General features: G+C 43.3%; 1 protein-coding gene across 4 annotated transcripts in view; it reads left to right on the forward strand.

Annotated features, from left to right (window-relative positions):
- KIF13B (kinesin family member 13B) overlaps positions 1 to 17,445 on the forward strand; it is a 120,154-nt gene that overhangs the window by 94,494 nt on the left and 8,215 nt on the right. For 3 of the 4 annotated variants that reach the window (XM_053937390.1, XM_053937391.1, XM_053937392.1), the window contains 3 exons: positions 6,893 to 7,010; positions 7,456 to 7,589; positions 16,312 to 16,374. In XM_053937390.1, the coding sequence (XP_053793365.1) occupies positions 6,893 to 7,010; positions 7,456 to 7,589; positions 16,312 to 16,374 (315 nt within the window). Of the gene's footprint in view, positions 1 to 135; positions 378 to 6,892; positions 7,011 to 7,455; positions 7,590 to 16,311; positions 16,375 to 17,445 lie in introns of those variants that run through there. The other variant, XM_053937393.1, reaches the window with a different exon arrangement.

Raw genomic sequence — 17,445 nt, forward strand, 5'->3', positions numbered from 1 at the left:
CTGACCTCCCAGTGGTCCTAAACTTGTGGTGGGTGATAATCCAGCCCATTTCACTCTTTAAAAACACCACTATAGACCCAAAACATTCCTTTAAATGGTGAAAAATTAAATTTAAGCTTATTTTCCAAATCCTAGATCAACTGAAGGATCTCCTCCTGATAGATATTCTGCCCAGCAAGCATGGAGTCATTTTGAGGGGGAGAATCTGGTGGTGACAAGGCATTTTAATGCATAATGCAGTTGCACAGAATAATAGAATTTTGATGTAGTGCTCCAGCATTGGTTGCTAAATCTGCTACATCTGATCCATGGAGAGAATGCTAAAATATGTGCAGGTGATAAAGTGTTTGTAGCAACTTCTGTTTGGAGAGAACTGTGGGGTGTTTCAATATTGTAAGGTTTTTAAAGCAAAAATTAAAGATTAGGATTCTTAATGATTTCTGTTTTTCTCCTCCCTTCCCCTCAATGATTTCCCTCATTGCATGTTTCAGAGTCCAAAGGTCCCAGCAGAGGTAATGCATTAGGTCCACCTAATGAGTGGGATAATAATTTTATCTCACTATAAAGTTGATTTTGCTCACTCACACGCTTTTATTTCCTGCTTTGAAGATGCTGCTGGTGGTGCCTCATTTGCATAGCACAGAGCAAACGAGTTTTTCCATTGAAATGCTGTCATTAATGCAGTGTGAACTGGTACAAAGCAGAGAACTTTTTCTCCTTGGGTGCATCTGATGGGTTCTTACAGAGCTGGAGCCGTTCAGTGCCATTTCTCACAGATTTTTGGACAGGCTGAAGTTGTTTCAGAAATAACTCCCTCTCAGCTGAAAAAAATAGACATGAAAGCAAGCAAATATCTAAATATCTGCCAGTGAGTATTAGCCTGGAGATGAGATAAACGTTGAGACTTCCTCTCAAGTCTTGCTCAGGCTTTATGGCTTTTATAGTTCAGTGTGAGCAACTCTTGATTTCTATGAACAAATTACTTTAAAATAATAACAGGGCCAATGGAAAACATGCTTTTCCTTAGTTTTGTGTTAGTGCTCTCAGAGGAATGACCCCTTTTCCCAGGCTTTGGTTAACTGGAATTGTTGGCAGTGGCTTGCATGAGGTTTTGCAGCTCTTGGCCATGGCTGTAGTTGCTGGCAGAGACTCTGTGCTGCAGGAATGTGGAGCTGAGGTGGTGGAGCTGCTCCCCTTGCTTGCAGTGAGCTTCAATCCAAGGCACTTGTTCCTCAGGACATGGAGATGGGACCTCCCCAGCTGGGAATTCCTGCTTTTGAAGGGATCTCTGGTTCCAGGCCACGTTGGACAGGGCTTGGCACAGCTTGGCTTAGTGGAAGTGTCCCTGCCCAGGGCAGGGAGCTGGAATTGGGTGGTCTTTAAACCCTCCCAACCCAGACTAGTCTGCCATGCAATGATCCAGTTTCAATAGGAAGATGAGCAAAAGCTTTTGCAATCCCAATGAAATATTTGACAAATCCTTAAATGTCCCTATAGCACATGGACACCACAGAGCTCAGTGGTGAGATCAGTCCTGTCCAGTTTAGCATAAAGGAACTGAGAACAGCTTGATAGGCAGAGTTTTGGTTAAGCTGGATGTTTTTGTCCCTTGGTGAGAAATTCGGTGCCAAAGAAGTCTTCTCCAGCAGTCATGGATTGCTATTTTATTGTCATTTTACCAGGAATTGGGTGTTGTTTATTACAATGAGCCAATCCCAAATGAGTGATTTAATGTACCTCAGCAAAAAGCAGTCACAGGACAGTAACAACACCTGAACTGGGTGCAGAATATTGATGGAAGCCCTTGGCACATCCCAGAATATTCCTTTCCTTAACTTTTATTCCATTTCTTTATTTCTCTAATTGTTGTTCCTTGCTTTCCTGGTGCCTTTACCATGGATTTTTAGCTTTCTGGAAAGGGCTCCTGAGTCTCACTCCTCTATGTCAAGCACCATCCTTGCTGGTAAAATATGGAACGTGGATGCTGCTCCTTTCTCCAACACTCAGAAGAGCCAGAGCTCATTCCCCTGTTAAAAAATAAAAAGTATTCAACAAGAATATATGAGTTGAAATAAGAATTAAAGATGGTGTCAATGCAACTACAACAGGCAGCTCAGGAATTTCAAGAATTAAGGCATGGATTCATCTTGCAGACTTTGGCAGTAAAAACATGGATGGGTGATCACATCCTCCTGGAGAGCTGGAAAAGTCCTTCTCCAGAACTGGAGCAGAGGTGTGGGATTGGCACATTTTGGGAAGAAACCACCTTAAAGAAAATCCCAGTGTGCTGACAGCATAGAGAGATTCCAGGGAGCAGGATGACTCACACTGAGCTGTGCATTCCTGGGAAATGTTTAAGTCACCACTGGGAAATTTTAATTTCTGAATTTACTTCAGAAGAGTTTTATGGACTTTCATATTGTCAGCAGGACTGCACAGGGCCTCACCTCCAGGTTCTGTCTGCTTGCTTAAATGAGTAAAAGGCAATTTTTACTCCTGTTATCACTGCAGATGAGGTTAGGGGAGACTGAGATTTGATTTCTCCTTGCACATCAAGTGATGCAGGGGTATTGAGTGTCTTAGTCTTGATATCAAATAAAAGGGGTGAATTTTCATGTTCAAGGGGGATTTTGTTGGAAATTTAATTTAATTTAATTCAGTTGGACGATGAATTTAAAAATTGAGTTGACTAAACTGGATGGATCAGAGGCACAATGAATGGGAGGCACCTCTGAGATGTTTTACAGATCAGACCAAATCGCATATTGATGAAAAATATCAACAAGTTGCTCTTAAAACACCTCTGACAAGAACCATTTTGTCTTGGACAGTTGTCCTTCCTTTCCCAAAGGCCCAGTATTTGTAGCTCAAAATCCAAGTAAGAGAAGATGGTGCCATTCAACCTTCAGGTTTTTCTGGGAACCAGAGTTTTTTTCAGCAAATTGATACCTTGTAGATTGAACTTGAATAATCCTGCTGTTCGTGAGAACAAGTGCCTTTTGTCCCAGCTGTGTGTCCCAGCTGTTTGCTTGTGTTCCAGTGCTCCATGGTCACCTTTTCCTAAGCCTTTTCTGAACTGCTGAAATAATAAAACACAAGAACTATTCATTTCTCTTACCCAGTGGCTGCATTTTAATGGTCTGTCAACTTCAAGGAAAGATTTGTCAGGTAAAGCCTCCAGATGACTTAGGTAGTGATCATCCCTACCTGCCCTAAAGGTTTTGTGCATGAAATAAATTCCCTGGGGTTTTTCATGGAGGATGTGTGAAAGAAGGGAAGGCAGAGGAGAAGAAGGAGAAGGTTTTATAAAAATAAACCACTTTATAAACAGCTCTGCATTAAAACACATTAAGGGACGTGCATTTTTCTGGTGGCTACTTGGATGTGTTAAATTAAATCACTTGACCTCTGTTTGGTCACTTGGCAGAGAGCAAATATATTCATGAAATGATGACTCCTCTGGGCAAATGATTTATAAGCTTCCTCTCTTTCTCTGACCACCCTTCTTGAGAGAGAAAAGATTCACAGCACTTAAATAATAATAATAAGAAGAATAGACTTAGAACTTGTAGTGGTGCATGCACAAAGCAGCATGGGAGAGTGCTGGATGACATCCAGATGGGAAACTTGGGAAATTCATCAAGTTAATATAGTTAATAATTATTTTTATTTTAGTGAGCTTGACATGGGTTATCTTTCAATCCAGCTTAGTAAAATCATTCATGAATTACCTTTTCCCTCTGCACAGTAGTTGACACTTCCAGTTGTCTCCAGTATTTTCTTTTCCAAATGTTTCTCCACCCGTTGCCGTGACTAACCTAATTTTGATGGTTTGTTGTCATCTCAGAGTTGAGGGTCCCAAATCTGACCTTCAGGCTAAAACTCTGATCTCTGCACTCTCTCCAATGCAAGTGCAATTCAAAAACTCAACATGCCTTAAGTAAACAACCACACAAATCCTTTTCTCATTCCTGTTCTCAGGACCTTCACTTTATTTAGCCTGGCAAAATACTTAAAATTACTTAGAAAATGCAGTCGTCCATAATATCAAGGCTGAAGCAAAATTTCTGAAAGATCCTAAGAAAAAAGCCTTTTCCTACAGAAGAAGTCACCAAATGCTGCCATTCTTTCTGTGCAGGATGAATATTCTGAAAGTGTTCTGCTGGTTCTTACCAACTCCATTTTCTCAGCATTCCCCAAACAAGGCTAGAAAGGATATTGCTTGAAATAATTTTTCTCTTGGAACAGTCAGTGAAGGGCACTTCTGACTCAACAGATCATGACTCAGAAAATTATTTAGTTGCTCTTTACCTGCACTAAGTCCCTGTTCTAGCAAGCTACAATACTCTTGAGTATTTGTAATATTCTTTCTGTTTCTTCTTTTTTTGTGGCCTCCAGAAGCACGTGGGCTTGGCTCAAGATGTATCACCTTGATCCATTTGTCTTTAAGAGGATCATTATCCCAAGATCCAAAAGGATCACTAAGCAAGCTTTATATTCTCCAAAAATGAAGCTTTCAGATGCTTTTCACTCTTCCATAGCTCTTTTTTCCTAATCCAGTGCCAACATTGACCAGGCTGATGGCAGACTAGGCCAGGAGGCAACAAAACCAGTATTTCAGGATTATTTTGAGTCTTGTGCTATTTGGTTTGAGTCTTCTATTTTTTATTAATCTCTGGACAATCTGCACTAATAGAAACACGAAAGCAAAAAAAAAAAAAATCATTTTGTGGAATTTTCCAGCCTCAGACGTGACTCTTGGATGTGTGTAAGACATAAATGAGTTGCAGTTCAAAGGTGATGCTGGAATTGGAGGCTTAAGGCATGGGCAGAGCAGGAAGCTTTCAAGAAGGGCTTAAACACCAAAGTCCTCAAAACCAGCAGACTAACCAACCCCCTGCTGCTCCCAGCCTGGCCTCCATCAGCTTCACTTTCAGGATGCCTCAGTGACCTCAGACACCCATCAGATTTCCCAAATTTGTCTTCCCAGGTGCAGCACTGGCTGTACGTGGAGCAGGAGGGCTGAGGACAGGTCCTGCTCTGCCCAAGTGAGGTTACTTGTTATTCAAAGCAGGAGAGCTTCCCTGGGACTGACTTATAGATCCAAATGGAAATGATTCTTGCCCTGGGCTGCTCACAGTGACCTTCAACCCAGTGCAGAAATCTATTCCTCCTATCCTGGCTTATTTATTATTTGTGAAACATTCATGACTTCAAGTTCCAGTTAAGATTAGTTTGGCTGCCTGACATTATTTTTATGTTCAAGGTCAGATTAATTCCTTGCATCCAACAGTGGGGAGCTTCTTGAAAAAGCACCTTTTCCCCCTCTTCCTCCTGGAAAAAATACACTTAACTTACGGTCTAGGATGCAGCAGGTCCTTCCATCCCTTGTAACTCCTGCACCTTTTTACTGTGAAAGTATTTCTCTTCCTGTTACGTCTGTCAAAACACAAGCAAAATTCATGTGTACAACAAAATCCAGGTTTTGCACCAGCCATAGCACAACTCTTTACCAATTTTTGTCAGTTTGGCTGCACCACCCTGTCCTTGCAACCTCAGATTGTGGAAAGGTGAGGCTTTGCCAGCTTGTCCTGAGAACATTTTGCCACCTGAACTGGACAACACTTTCCCCACAAGGCCCTGAGACTTCTTGAAGAGTCTGAGCCTGAACTTTTTTGACCCACAGGCTCATAAATGGGTATTGAGTTGCCTTCAGGTCTGCTATAAATTAGGTAAATGAGAAGGAGCTTCTTTGGCAGTTTGATTTTGCACGTGTGCCTCCCTCAGGTGTTTTCAGGACAACCCCATGGAATTTTGGTTTCCCTTCCAGCTCTGCACACTCAGTTTGGTGAAGCAAAACCAAGCCCTGTCCTGCATCCACATGAAACTTCCAGCAGAGCCACACCCTGGCCAGTCACTTGGAGTAATCACTGCAGACAAATTTGTAAATGATTTTGCCTAGCAAGATGAGACAATTAATAAAAAAATGGATTTGGACACGCAGATTCTTGACAGTCACATGCTGATGTGAAACAGTGGCCTGGGGTTTCTCTCTGTTAGCCAAGAGGCTTTGTCACTGAGCCAGTTTCTGGCTATGAGTTTGAGAGGAAGGTTCCAAAACCACAGTGGACCTTTGTAAAAGCAAGAGAAATCACCCCTGGTGTGCAGAATGGTGCGTGGGATCTGTGGGAAAACCCAAACAGAGAATCCTGGCATCCTGGGAAAGCAAAGGAGCTGCTCTTTTCTCTGTCTCTGCTCCTTCCTCATCTGCATCAGGCTCTTGTAGGGCTGAAAATAATCTTGTTTCATCCTCAAAACCCATGTCAAAACTCTAACCTGTCCTGATCTTTTTTCTGGCTCCTGCTATCCACAGCTTGGATATTCCAACTTTCTCTTTCCCAGAAAACTTTGCAGTGCCACAGTTGCTTCCTCTTGATCTGTTTAACTCCTCCTTCCTCTGGCTCCAGGCACAAACATCTAGCCTTTAGGTCTTGTATTTCTTGTCTTGTTTAAAGCTCTGTCCTCACCCTTTTTTCCTGACACTGCTTCTACTTCTCCTGAGTAGATACACAAAATATTCAGGAATTTTGGGCAGACAGTGCCATATTATTTTCACCTGGTTGTAACATACTCAGCTGCCACAACACAGCAGCACAAGTGAGTGAAATATTACAGCTGTGAGGTCTAGAAATGAACTTTTTTCTGTGCCTTTGTGCTGAGGGTGCTCACCTTTGCAGGGCTGGGTCTGCCAACTAAAAGCACCTCTGGGGAAGGGTCTTTCCTCAGCTCTGGCACTCTGAGCTTGGCAGAGGGGCTGTGCAGGGTGTGTCAGGATTCCTGTGCTCCTGCTGTTGTGCTCACTTGGAAAAACACATTTGCTTTTCCCCTCTAGGGTCGATGGGAGAGTCAGCAAGATGTGTCCCAAGGTGCCACAAACTCCAGTAGAGGCATTAGTCCATCTCGTACCTCCCTGCCAGGCTCTGGGCAACAGAACCACTCCCCTGACCCAGGTAAGGCTCTCCTTCAGCTCAGAAAACTCCCCTGACCCAGGTAAGGCTCTCCTTCAGCTCAGAAAACTCCCCTGACCCAGGTAAGGCTCTCCTTCAGCTCAGAAAACTCCCCTGACCCAGGTAAGGCTCTCCTTCAGCTCAGAAAACTCCCCTGACCCAGGTAAGGCTCTCCTTCAGCTCAGGAAACTCCCCTGACTCAGGTAAGGCTCTCCTTCAGCTCACGGAACTTCCTAAATATGAGACGAAGTCACTGCAGCTCCTGAGTGTCACTAAAAGTCAGAGAGTGCTTTCCCTTGGTTAATTCTTTGACCACAGAAGTCATCTTAGACTAAAAAGAAATTTTTAAATTTTTTTATAGAGGGTTTTAGGTCAGCTTTGGGGTTTTTTTTCTCCCTTTCTCCAAAGAATAATTCTTTCCATGTATGAATATTTTTTTTTCCAACAGGTATTGGTAGCCTGGCTGCTTCCTACCTGAATCCTGTCAAGTCCTTCGTGCCTCAGATGCCAAAGCTGCTGAAGTCCCTGTTCCCTGTTAGAGATGAGAAAAAGGGCAGGCAGAGCTCTCCCCTTGCACAGCAGGTAGGGCATTAAATCACCCACGAAATCCAATACTGGTGAGTGCTGCTGGGCTTGCTGGCAGAGTGCTGCTTTATAAAAGTTGTTGCACAGCAAACCAAGCTTTTAGGCACAGCAAAGCCTCGTGATCCATTTCCCCTCCATCCCTCCATCCAGGTATAGTGGAGCTGCTGGAACTTATTGACACACACTCAGCCCACTTGGCTTTTCCACTCCCAGGGTGATTTATGGGCCTCCCACTCACAGCAACAATGGTAACATTTATGAAGGGCACTTAGTGTTGTTTGTGTATTGCCAGGAGGAAAATGTAATTCTATTTTTAATTCCTTACTTCATATCCCCACCCCTCACCCCAGCTCGTGTCACCTTTTACCATCTTTTCCTGTGTACTTGGGGCAGTTGCTCTTGTTCATTCTTATCTACTCCACGTGTCAGGGAAGCATTTGATTTCCTTTTTTTCCTTTTGGATGTTGTACTGCAAAGCTCCCACCTGCTCCAGATGTGGCTCCTGTGCTCTGAGCAGAAGTTGATGCATGGTCGAGCTGACTGAGAAAACACTTGTGTCTTTTAAAAAAACACCAGATGAAATAGAGAATCCCATTATAAGTCACGTAATCTCCTTTATTTGTGAGGAATATTTATTTATAAAGGAATATTTCCCTCTAGAGTTAATTTTGAAAGTTTAACAGATTGTTTTGAAGATGAATCTGGAGCCAGATCTCATGTAAAAGTTTTTGGGATTCTATTCTGTCCATGCTGGCTCTGCTCTCACCTCTTCCTTTGCCTGGAGTTCTGGAAGCTCATCACTTATTAACTCAGACTTTTCTTCACCTCTTGCCATGCAGGCAAACATTTTAAAGCATATCTTTCTCCAAACAAGCCCTAAAATCCCTGAACAACTCTTTTTTTTTTTTTTTTTTTGTGTGGATGAATCCAGGTCTTTTGTTTGCTACAACTAAACTTGCTGTTACAAGAACATCCCAGGAGTACAGGAAGTTGTTTTGGCATAATAGAAATACAGTAAAATATTAAATAGACAGAGCAAAAATAAATCTACTAACACTTAAATGTTTTTAAAAGAAATTTCTGTGACATGTAGCACAAAAAAGAATGAGGCAGTTTTAAAATATTCTTAGCTTGCTTGGGGATTCATTTTACATTTTAATCTTGCCTTTTGCTTGGTGCTGAGGCTGGAATTGTATGAACCTCCTCATCTATGAACTGTAGAGAATTAAAATGAAGGTGGTGACTTTCTTTAAAGGTATTTGGGTATGGAAAGATGCAAATAGGTGCTCTTACAATTGCAGTGAGAGCCTTTCACACCTTCTTGAATCCTCAGTGAATCAGTGAGAGCTGAGAGGAGAAATGAGGCCTAATTTCCTGCCTCTAGTCTAACCACCTGTTCCCACTCCTTTCCTGTTCAAGATCAGTCGTGGATGATTTGTCTAGAAATCAAGTTTTAAACTACAGAGGCATCTCCTAAATGAGATTTTAGTTTATGGTATGGATTGCTATGGAAAGTCAACCAGGTCATGATCTCAACGATTTTTAATAGGAGGGGAAATGGTTTTTAAAAAATAAGGGGAGTAGGTGATGCTTCAGTGCTTGCAGTGGAGAGCAGCCCAGGGTTCCCATGGCCAGTGGGATCTGTGTAATGTAATGAAATGTTAGACTTAATCTCTGCTTTCAGGTTTTGCAGTTCAACAAATCAGCTGTATTGTAATGTGCCTCCCTGGTCTGAGAGGTTTTACAAATTCCTTGCAGCTCCATCTGTAGGGAAATGGGGCTTCTTGACTGCTGTCAGCAATCCCAGGGAATTGTGGAATATCCTGAGGTGGAGAGATCCACAGGGATCATCGATCCAACCCTGCACAGACACCCCAGCAATCCCATCCTGTCCCTGAGAGGGTTGTCCAAACATTGCTGGAGCTTTGGCAGCTTTGGGAATGTCACCATTCCCTGGGGAGCTCTTTCAGTGCCCCAGCACCCTCTGGGGGAAAAACCTTTTCCTAATCCCCCCCTAAGGAAAGATGCACAGAAGAAATAAAAAGAAGCCAGAAGGAATTGCCCCAGAATCAGCTCCAGCTTCTTCTGTGCAGCACAAAAATAAAGAGGAGCCTTTGCAGCAAGTCTGGCTTTTGAAGATCATAAATATCCCATCCCATAATCTCCAGTGCTGCTTCTTCCTAATGGCCTGGGGCTTCAGATGTGGGCAGAGGAGTTGAGCTGGGGGTGGTGATGGATGGCTGAGGGACACGGGGGGCTCGGGGGGTCACTGCCAGGCAGGCAGCCAGGAACTCCTGTGGGGCTGGAGGAGCTGTGCCATGGAGGGGACACCAGAATTTATCTTTGATAACTTTTCTGAGATCTTTCTGAGCCTCAGGGAATACAGAAGAGCACCTCTAGGGCTGTGGGAGAAGGAAATGTCAGTGCACAGTGGCAGGGGACATAAGTGAATGTGCAAGGTGGGAGAAGTGGGTGGTAAACTAAAAATCTGTCAGGGAGAGGCAAAGCCTAAATGACTTTTTTGGCTTTAATTGCAAAGGAATCTGACCCTTAACTGGGAGCTGCTGGAGTTCTGTTGCTGTAAGCAGCAATTTGGGAGAGCAAGGTTCAGGAATAGAAATTTCAAAGGGGATGGAAGGATCTGAATCATCCTTTCCTGGCTGGGAGCTGAGATATGGAGAGATTCAGGTGGATTTTGGGAAATGGTTCTTCCCCCAGAGGGTGTTTGAGCACTGGAACAGCTCCCCAGGGAATGGTGACGTTCCCAAGGCTGCCAGAGCTCCAGGAGAGTTTGGACAAGGCTCTCAGGGATGCACAGGGTGGGATTGTTGGGGTGTCTGTGCAGGGCCAGGGGTTGCACTGAGTGATCCTTGTGGGTCCCTGCCAGCTCAGGATATTCCATGATTCCATGAAAAGCAAATTTCAAAGGAGCAGGACTGAACCTTCTTCCAGGTTTGGAGCTGAAGTTAAGTTCACCATGACTATTCCAAGTGGGTGTGGTACCAAATCTCTGATCCCGTGCTGGTAAAAAAGGAGATCAGTTCCTGTCAGTAATTATAAAAACACACATTTAAAATTATTTTAGCGGCTTTTTATTTCAGTCCTGCCCATTGCTTAGAGCTGCATCAACATTAAAGTGGGCGAGCCCACACAAAATTACCTTTACAAAGTGATCTTCCCTTCTTTAGAGTGGTTGCTTGTGCTTCAAAAACAAACAAAAAAAAAAAAAAGCAGAGCCATCCCAGTCAAGGTGGTGGCAGTGAACAAAATTGCTGTCTTTGACCTTCTGCTGCAAGTTTAGTAACTAATCTGGAGAATAATGAACCGCAATTAATGAAATCTGCTCTCGTATTCAAGTGTGTTTCTCAGACAGCACATAAAATAATTGAAAGAACTTCCTGCTCTCTAATTAGTTAGATTGAATTAATTTGGCATAATAGGATTCTTTATGTAACTCGCAGAACGGCTTCCGATGAAGCTGTTTATGTACCTAAAAGATTGGGTTCTGATGAAGCTGTTTATATACTTTAAAGTTAGAAAATGCTTATTTTCTCCTTTATCTGGTGCCTTTAAATTAATTGCTAGTAGTCTGTAAATAAAAAAAAAAAAAAAAACCACCAACAATTTAAACCTTTCTCGATGGCTGGAATTGCTTTTTATTTTCCCAGCCTATTGAAAAAGCTGAGAACCACAGAGTGCAAGATTTGGAGCCTTCTGACCCTCCCTGCTGATGGGGAGAAGCTTAAAATCCTTGTGTAAAATACACAGGTGGAGGGAGAAACAGAGTTTCATCTGTCTGTGCTTAATTATATTATGTAGGAATTGAAACTCCTCTTTTTTTATCCACATGCTGAGGCTTTCCCAGTGTGCATCAAGCAGAATTCCTGTTCTTTTCCCTTGTGACCCCATGGCCCTCCAGGAACTGCCTGTGTAATCACATTTCAGGGCATCACTGGGTGCTGACATTAAAAATGGACATATGAAATTCCAGTTCCTGTTTTTTTGGCATTGCTGTGGCAGAAGGAAATTCCTGTGGCCAATTTGGTGAGTGGATTTTGGTCGCCTTCCTATCCAAGAATCTTTTTGGATGCCCAGATGTCTTTGTGTTAAGCATATGACTTGAGAGAGAGATCTTGATTCACAGATTTATTTTAAAAAATAAAATATAGAAACTCTTTTAATTTCCATGTAATTCATTTTTGCTTTATGGTGTAGCCACATGGAGAGGGCAGCTGTCACTTCTTTCCCTTCCACCTTCTGATGCAGACATGGAAATTAATCTTAAAAACTAATGAAATGCAGTTAATGAAAGGCTTTCTAAATAGACAAAACCCCTTTTCTGGCAGTCCATTAAAAAATAAAGAGTTTCATGCATGGGCCTGGTGCACAGTATAATTGCTAGAACTGCCATTCCTTAATCAAATGTAAATAATGTGGCCTCAGAGAACCTTCTTTAACATCTTGAAGGCTTTTTTTTTCCTTCAGAGTTTCAAGTGAACAATCATTTGGATGCTACAGTCAGCAGAGCTCCACAGCAGAGCTCGTGTGTCTCCTTGTGACTCAGTTGTTGGTGTTTTGATTTCTTTCTGAGCTCAGTTTTCCCTGTCATCCCCAAGTACAAATAGTTTTTGATGAGAATGAGTGTGGAAAACTGGCTTTGGAAGTTTCAAACCACTCGAATTTCTTTATAAACTAACTTAAGAATGGGTATGAATTACTCTTTTAATCTGCCAGGACCTAGAAACGAAGTAATTGGGCTGCATAGGAAATGATGTGGTTAATTTTGTATAAATTGTACTAGAAATGGGGAATTCTGAAGTCTTATTACAGGCTGAAACATTTAACATAGAGACTCTGGAATAAGAGGGGGTTGTTTGGGTTAATATTTAAATACAGAGTGTATTTAGAGAAGAAAATGAGCAAACACAAAAAAAAACCCAACAAATTAACTTGCACTGGACTTCAGATCTCCTTGTGGAAGGTGGGAGATTTTTTTATTTGAGTGATTAATGACTTTGCCCTCAATTTTAAAATCGTTTTCAAGAGGAATATTGTTAGGGCAGGGGGATACCTTTTAAAAATTGAATATTTTCTTTTGGGCTATATACTAGGGAATTTGGAATTCTCCCTGCATTCCCATGCATGCCTTGTGGAAATATTTTATCCTGAGTGCTCCAAACTGATTTAAATCTCTGTTTAATGAATTTAAATCTCTGTTCTGCTGCACAAGTTCCCAGTGGCTGCTGTTAAATAGTGATGGGACCATAACACTGTCAGTGGGAGGGTCCTTGGGCTCAGCCACTCTTGTCTGGGGATGGGAAAGCAACGAGAAGAGTGGTGGAAGTTAGGGATGAAATCCCTTTAGGATTGTATCAACCTTGGCTAAGCCATTCCTGGCATTCACAGGGCAGTTCTTGGCTGCACTGGCCTGATTTGTTCTCCTAAATGCCACTGAACTTTCTGCATATTGGGTGTTAATGCTGAGGGATTTTCATCCAAGTGACACGAAATCAAAGGCTTTGCACTGAGGGCATCAGTCACTGCTGCCAGAGGCATTTCACAAAGTGGTTAATGACACAGAAATACCAAATGTCTTTTGCTGAGCTCTTTGAAGAGGTGGCCATTACTTAGATGTGGAATATACGGGGTGAAAAAATGTTCATTCAGGATTAATGTTGGTGCCCCTGTAACTGGGGAGTGACACACAAATGCTTTTGCTCTTCAAGCTCACCAGCGTGGCAGGTTTGGCTCTCTTTTGGTCACCTCAGAGAATGTGCAAAGTGACCTCTCAGTGAGCAGAAAATGCCAAAAAAAATTATCAAAGATTCATAGAATCACTACAGAATCCTGGAACGGTTTGGGTGGGAAGGGACTCTAAAGGTCACCCAGTTCCACCCCCTGCCATGGGCAGGGACACCTTCCACTATCCCAGGTTGCTCCAAACCCTGTCCAACCTGGCCTTGCACACTGCCAGGGATCCAGGGGCAGCCACAGCTTCTCTGGGCACCCTGTGCCAGGGCCTCCCCACCCTCACAGGGAACAGTTCCTTCCCAATATCCCACCTAAATCTCCACTTCTTAAGTTTGAACCATTCCCCCTTGTCCTGTCCCTCCATGCCTTGTCCCAAGTCCCTCTCCAGCTCTCCTGGAGCCCCTCTAGGCCCTGGAAGGGGCTCTGAGCTCTCCCTGGAGCCTTCTCTTCTCCAGGTGAGCACCCCCAGCTCTCCCAGCCTGGCCCCAGAGCAGAGGGGCTCCAGCCCTTGGAGCATCTCTGTGGCCTCCTCTGGACTCTCTCCAGCAGCTCTCACGGCCTCCTGATGTTGGCCCCAGGGCTGGGGCAGCTCTGCAGGTGGGGTCTCACCTGAGAGGGGCAGAATTCCCCCCTCCTGGGCTGCCCAAAGTGTGGGATCATCCCAGCACTTGGGGGATTTCTGGGATGTGAGTGCACCCACCTGGGGCATGTCCAGCTTTTTATATCCTCATCATCTCCCTGCACAGAGCAGCAGCTCTTAGGAGAAGACAATCAAAGATGCTTTAAAGTGAAAAGCTTTCATGTTCTCTCTCAGTCCGTGTTTTGTCAGCTTGGTCGAAGAAATTCTGCCAGAAATCATCACTGTAAAAGGGTTGTGGATAAATAGATATGTCGAGTTTAGCAGCCGCTGCCTACAAACATTTAATGATAGAATTTGGCTCTGGATCCAGAAATATTTTTCATCCAGCAATGTCTTCCCAGACAGTCCCAACACTTTGTTTTCAGGGTGCCCCCTCCCCAAGGAATTTTTCTGCATTTCATCCCACAGGTCTGGTGTGGTGCCCTCTGAGGGGGTTCCTGCCCAGCTGCTTCTTGTCAGCCCCAAAGCTGGGCAAGTGCCGCCCCTCAGAATTGCTTTTTTATCCCTGTTTTTCTGAACTTTGCTTGGCAAAGTTTCTGTAGTTTGGAGATCTGTCATCCTTTCAGGAGGAGAATTGATGAGGAGTGATTAAAGCCTAATGGTTTTCTTTCTTTTTCTGTGTGATACCAACTGGATTTTTAGATTTTTGTGGATTTGCAGGCTGTAAGACGAGGTTTTGGAGAGATAAAAAACCCAAACAAACAGTTTACTCTATTTATTTGTTTTAAAGGGAGACAAGGGAATCAAAGGAACTGAGAAATAGCTTTAAATACTTCTCCTTATTCCAATTCTGAGTGCTTATTTCTGGATAATAAGGCTGGACAAATTTCATAAAACCTGAACTTTGCAGGGTTTCTTCAGTGGTTTATTCTGATCCATCTGCTTCCTGGAGCCCCAGGTCCTGACCCAGTGAGGATCTCAAAATGCATGAACCTGTGCACCCAAAACAGCCAGTTTGCTCTGAACCCCGTTCCAGTGGTGAATTTTCATTTAGCAGCTTTAGGAACAAGCCAAAACCCCTCCTCTCCTGCTTCCTTTTATTGAGCTGGAGCTTTAATGTCTTCAAAAAAATTATTTGGGTCCATGGTGACCCTGTTGGGGTTTTGTCCGTTTTTTGTCTTTTTGTTTTCTGCCTTGAAGTACCTTGGTTTTTATGCCTGGCACAAACTCTGTATAAATAAAAGCTGCTCTTCTCTCCCATGTTTATTCCTTTTGAGGGTAAGATCAGTCATATTCCTGCTTTACTGGGCTTAGAAGGGAATCAAGAGAAGGTTCCTCACTCTTCAGCTGGAAGGTTTCAGTGCTTTTAACAGTGCTGAGCTCTGGGAATCACTTGTCTGGGAGCTGAGCACTGCCTGTGTGTTTGTACAGAAGGAATCCTTGGAAAAAAAAAAAATAAAAGCAGGCAGCTTCCAAATTGTGTAATGTGTCTCTCTTAAGGAGCTCTGCCCCTCAAAGTCTGAACTTGCCCTCGCAGTGCATTATTTAACAGTGCTAAAGAGGATTTTCTGCCTTTTCCTCCTTTCTCCTTCTCTTCATGCTTCCCTTTCCCGAGGTTCTCCACTGATCTGGTGGCTCCTTCCCCTGCTGTGTGACAGCCCAAGCCAACTGCATAACCTCAGATTTATATCAGGTGTCACAGTGTGCTGCTCTGGTCTCAGGAGAGGGATTATTTCAAATCTGCAACATAAAAACCTGAATATGGAGCAAGTGAGGGCCATTTATTGTCAGTGCCTGCGTGTCCAGCCCCATGCAGCAGGCAGTGGGAATGTCCTCCTGGAAAAGGGGATGCACAGACCTGGATTCTGCCTTCCTTTTTGTGTTAAAGCCAATAATGCTCAGATCCGAACTGAATTTAGAGACTGGGACAGGAGAAAGAGTTCTGGAGATCAAACCACAGATCCTTAAGGCTGGAAAAGGCCTCGAAGATCATCAAGTCCAGCACCACCCCCATGGTCAGGACCAATCCATGTCCTCAAGTGCCACATCCAGGTGGTTTTTGAACACTTCAGGGCCCCAGGGGCAGTCACAGCTTCTCTGGGCAACCTGTGCCAGGGTCTCCCCACCCTCACAGGGAAGAATTTTATCCTAATATCTAACCTAAATCTTTTTTAGCTTAAAACCCTTCCCCTCTGCCCGTGTAAAAAGCCTCTCTCCCTCTTTTTTGACAAACTCCATTTCAAGTACTGAAAGTTTAGTTTTCTATCCTTTTGTGACAGAGGTTTGCTTAGGATCCCAAAATTTCAAATGCAAGCTTTAACATTTACCAGTTTGCCAATACTTAATCCTTTCACTGAATGATTCTCTTCATTTCCCTCCCCTCCCCAGGCTGTCCCACGAATTATGGTTCAGTCAGCCAGTCTGGAGGCCAGTGCTGCAAGGATAAAACAGGTGAGCACATCCCAGGATGTGAGGATACAATTTTTATATTCACCTGCCAGAGGTGGCCAAAGCTTCAGCTGCTTAAAACCTGTTGCATTTGTGCTGCTGCCTCGCTGTGAGACAGTGAAATTCTGCTGGGTGTTTTTAGGTCCTGGTAAAATCTCCTCTCCTATTCCTGGTTACACTTTGATATTTGAAGGCATTAGCAGATAATTAGCTGAAATTTAGCTGGTTTGCTGCTTTAAAAGGAAAATTTCTAGCCTCTGACAGTGTCTGTAAGCTGGATGTGGCAATTCTAAGTGTGGAGCTTAATTCCCCGTTTTGCCATGGTATCATGGAAAAACTCTTGCTAAGCTGGAGAGAAAATAGAGCCTGTGATCTCCCACTTTTCAGCAGAATTTCAGTCTCCTGAGCAGCACATCAGCTTCCTCCCACTGTGCTTTTATTGTCTTAGAAAACTGTGTGTTATCCAAAGGGAAAATCCAGAGAAAGAGGAAAGCTCCTGAATCCACATGGACACCACCCTTGCCATAGGAAAGTGAACAATATGTTTTTAATCTGCGGGGATATTTTTTTTAAAAAGCTTTCTTTTTTTTTTTTTTTTTTTTTTTTTTTGTATTGCATTTTACTTAGCAATAGCAAACCTTTGGTTCTGAAATTCTAGTAATCCAGTCAAATCCCTCTTTCTTCAAATGCTGCTTAAGTTTCCAGTGGAAAAGACATTTTGGGAATAAGCTGAAAATCCTGTCGTTTGGGACACTCAGCCACTAGATGGGAGAAATCACAAAATTGTGAATAATAAACAACAATGTTCACCTGAGACAGGATTTGTTCAAATCTGCCCTTCTCCAACCTCTTTCCCCTGCTCCCCTTCCTATTAGCACTCTCCCCCCTCCCTCCTTCCCAAAGAGATTTAGAGACATCCTAATCTTTTAGAGTACATGTGCTGGCAAAAGATATTGATCTATCAGATTTAGTAAACTTTACAGCCAAGAAATACATCACTGAAATGGGCTGTTAATCTCACGAGGTGCAGTTAATTTCATCCTCTGGAAGTGCGAGGTGCTGGTGGCTCTGAGG

This window comes from Vidua chalybeata, chromosome 3, assembly GCF_026979565.1.
Source record: "Vidua chalybeata isolate OUT-0048 chromosome 3, bVidCha1 merged haplotype, whole genome shotgun sequence".
NCBI classification, from domain to species: domain Eukaryota; kingdom Metazoa; phylum Chordata; class Aves; order Passeriformes; family Viduidae; genus Vidua; species Vidua chalybeata.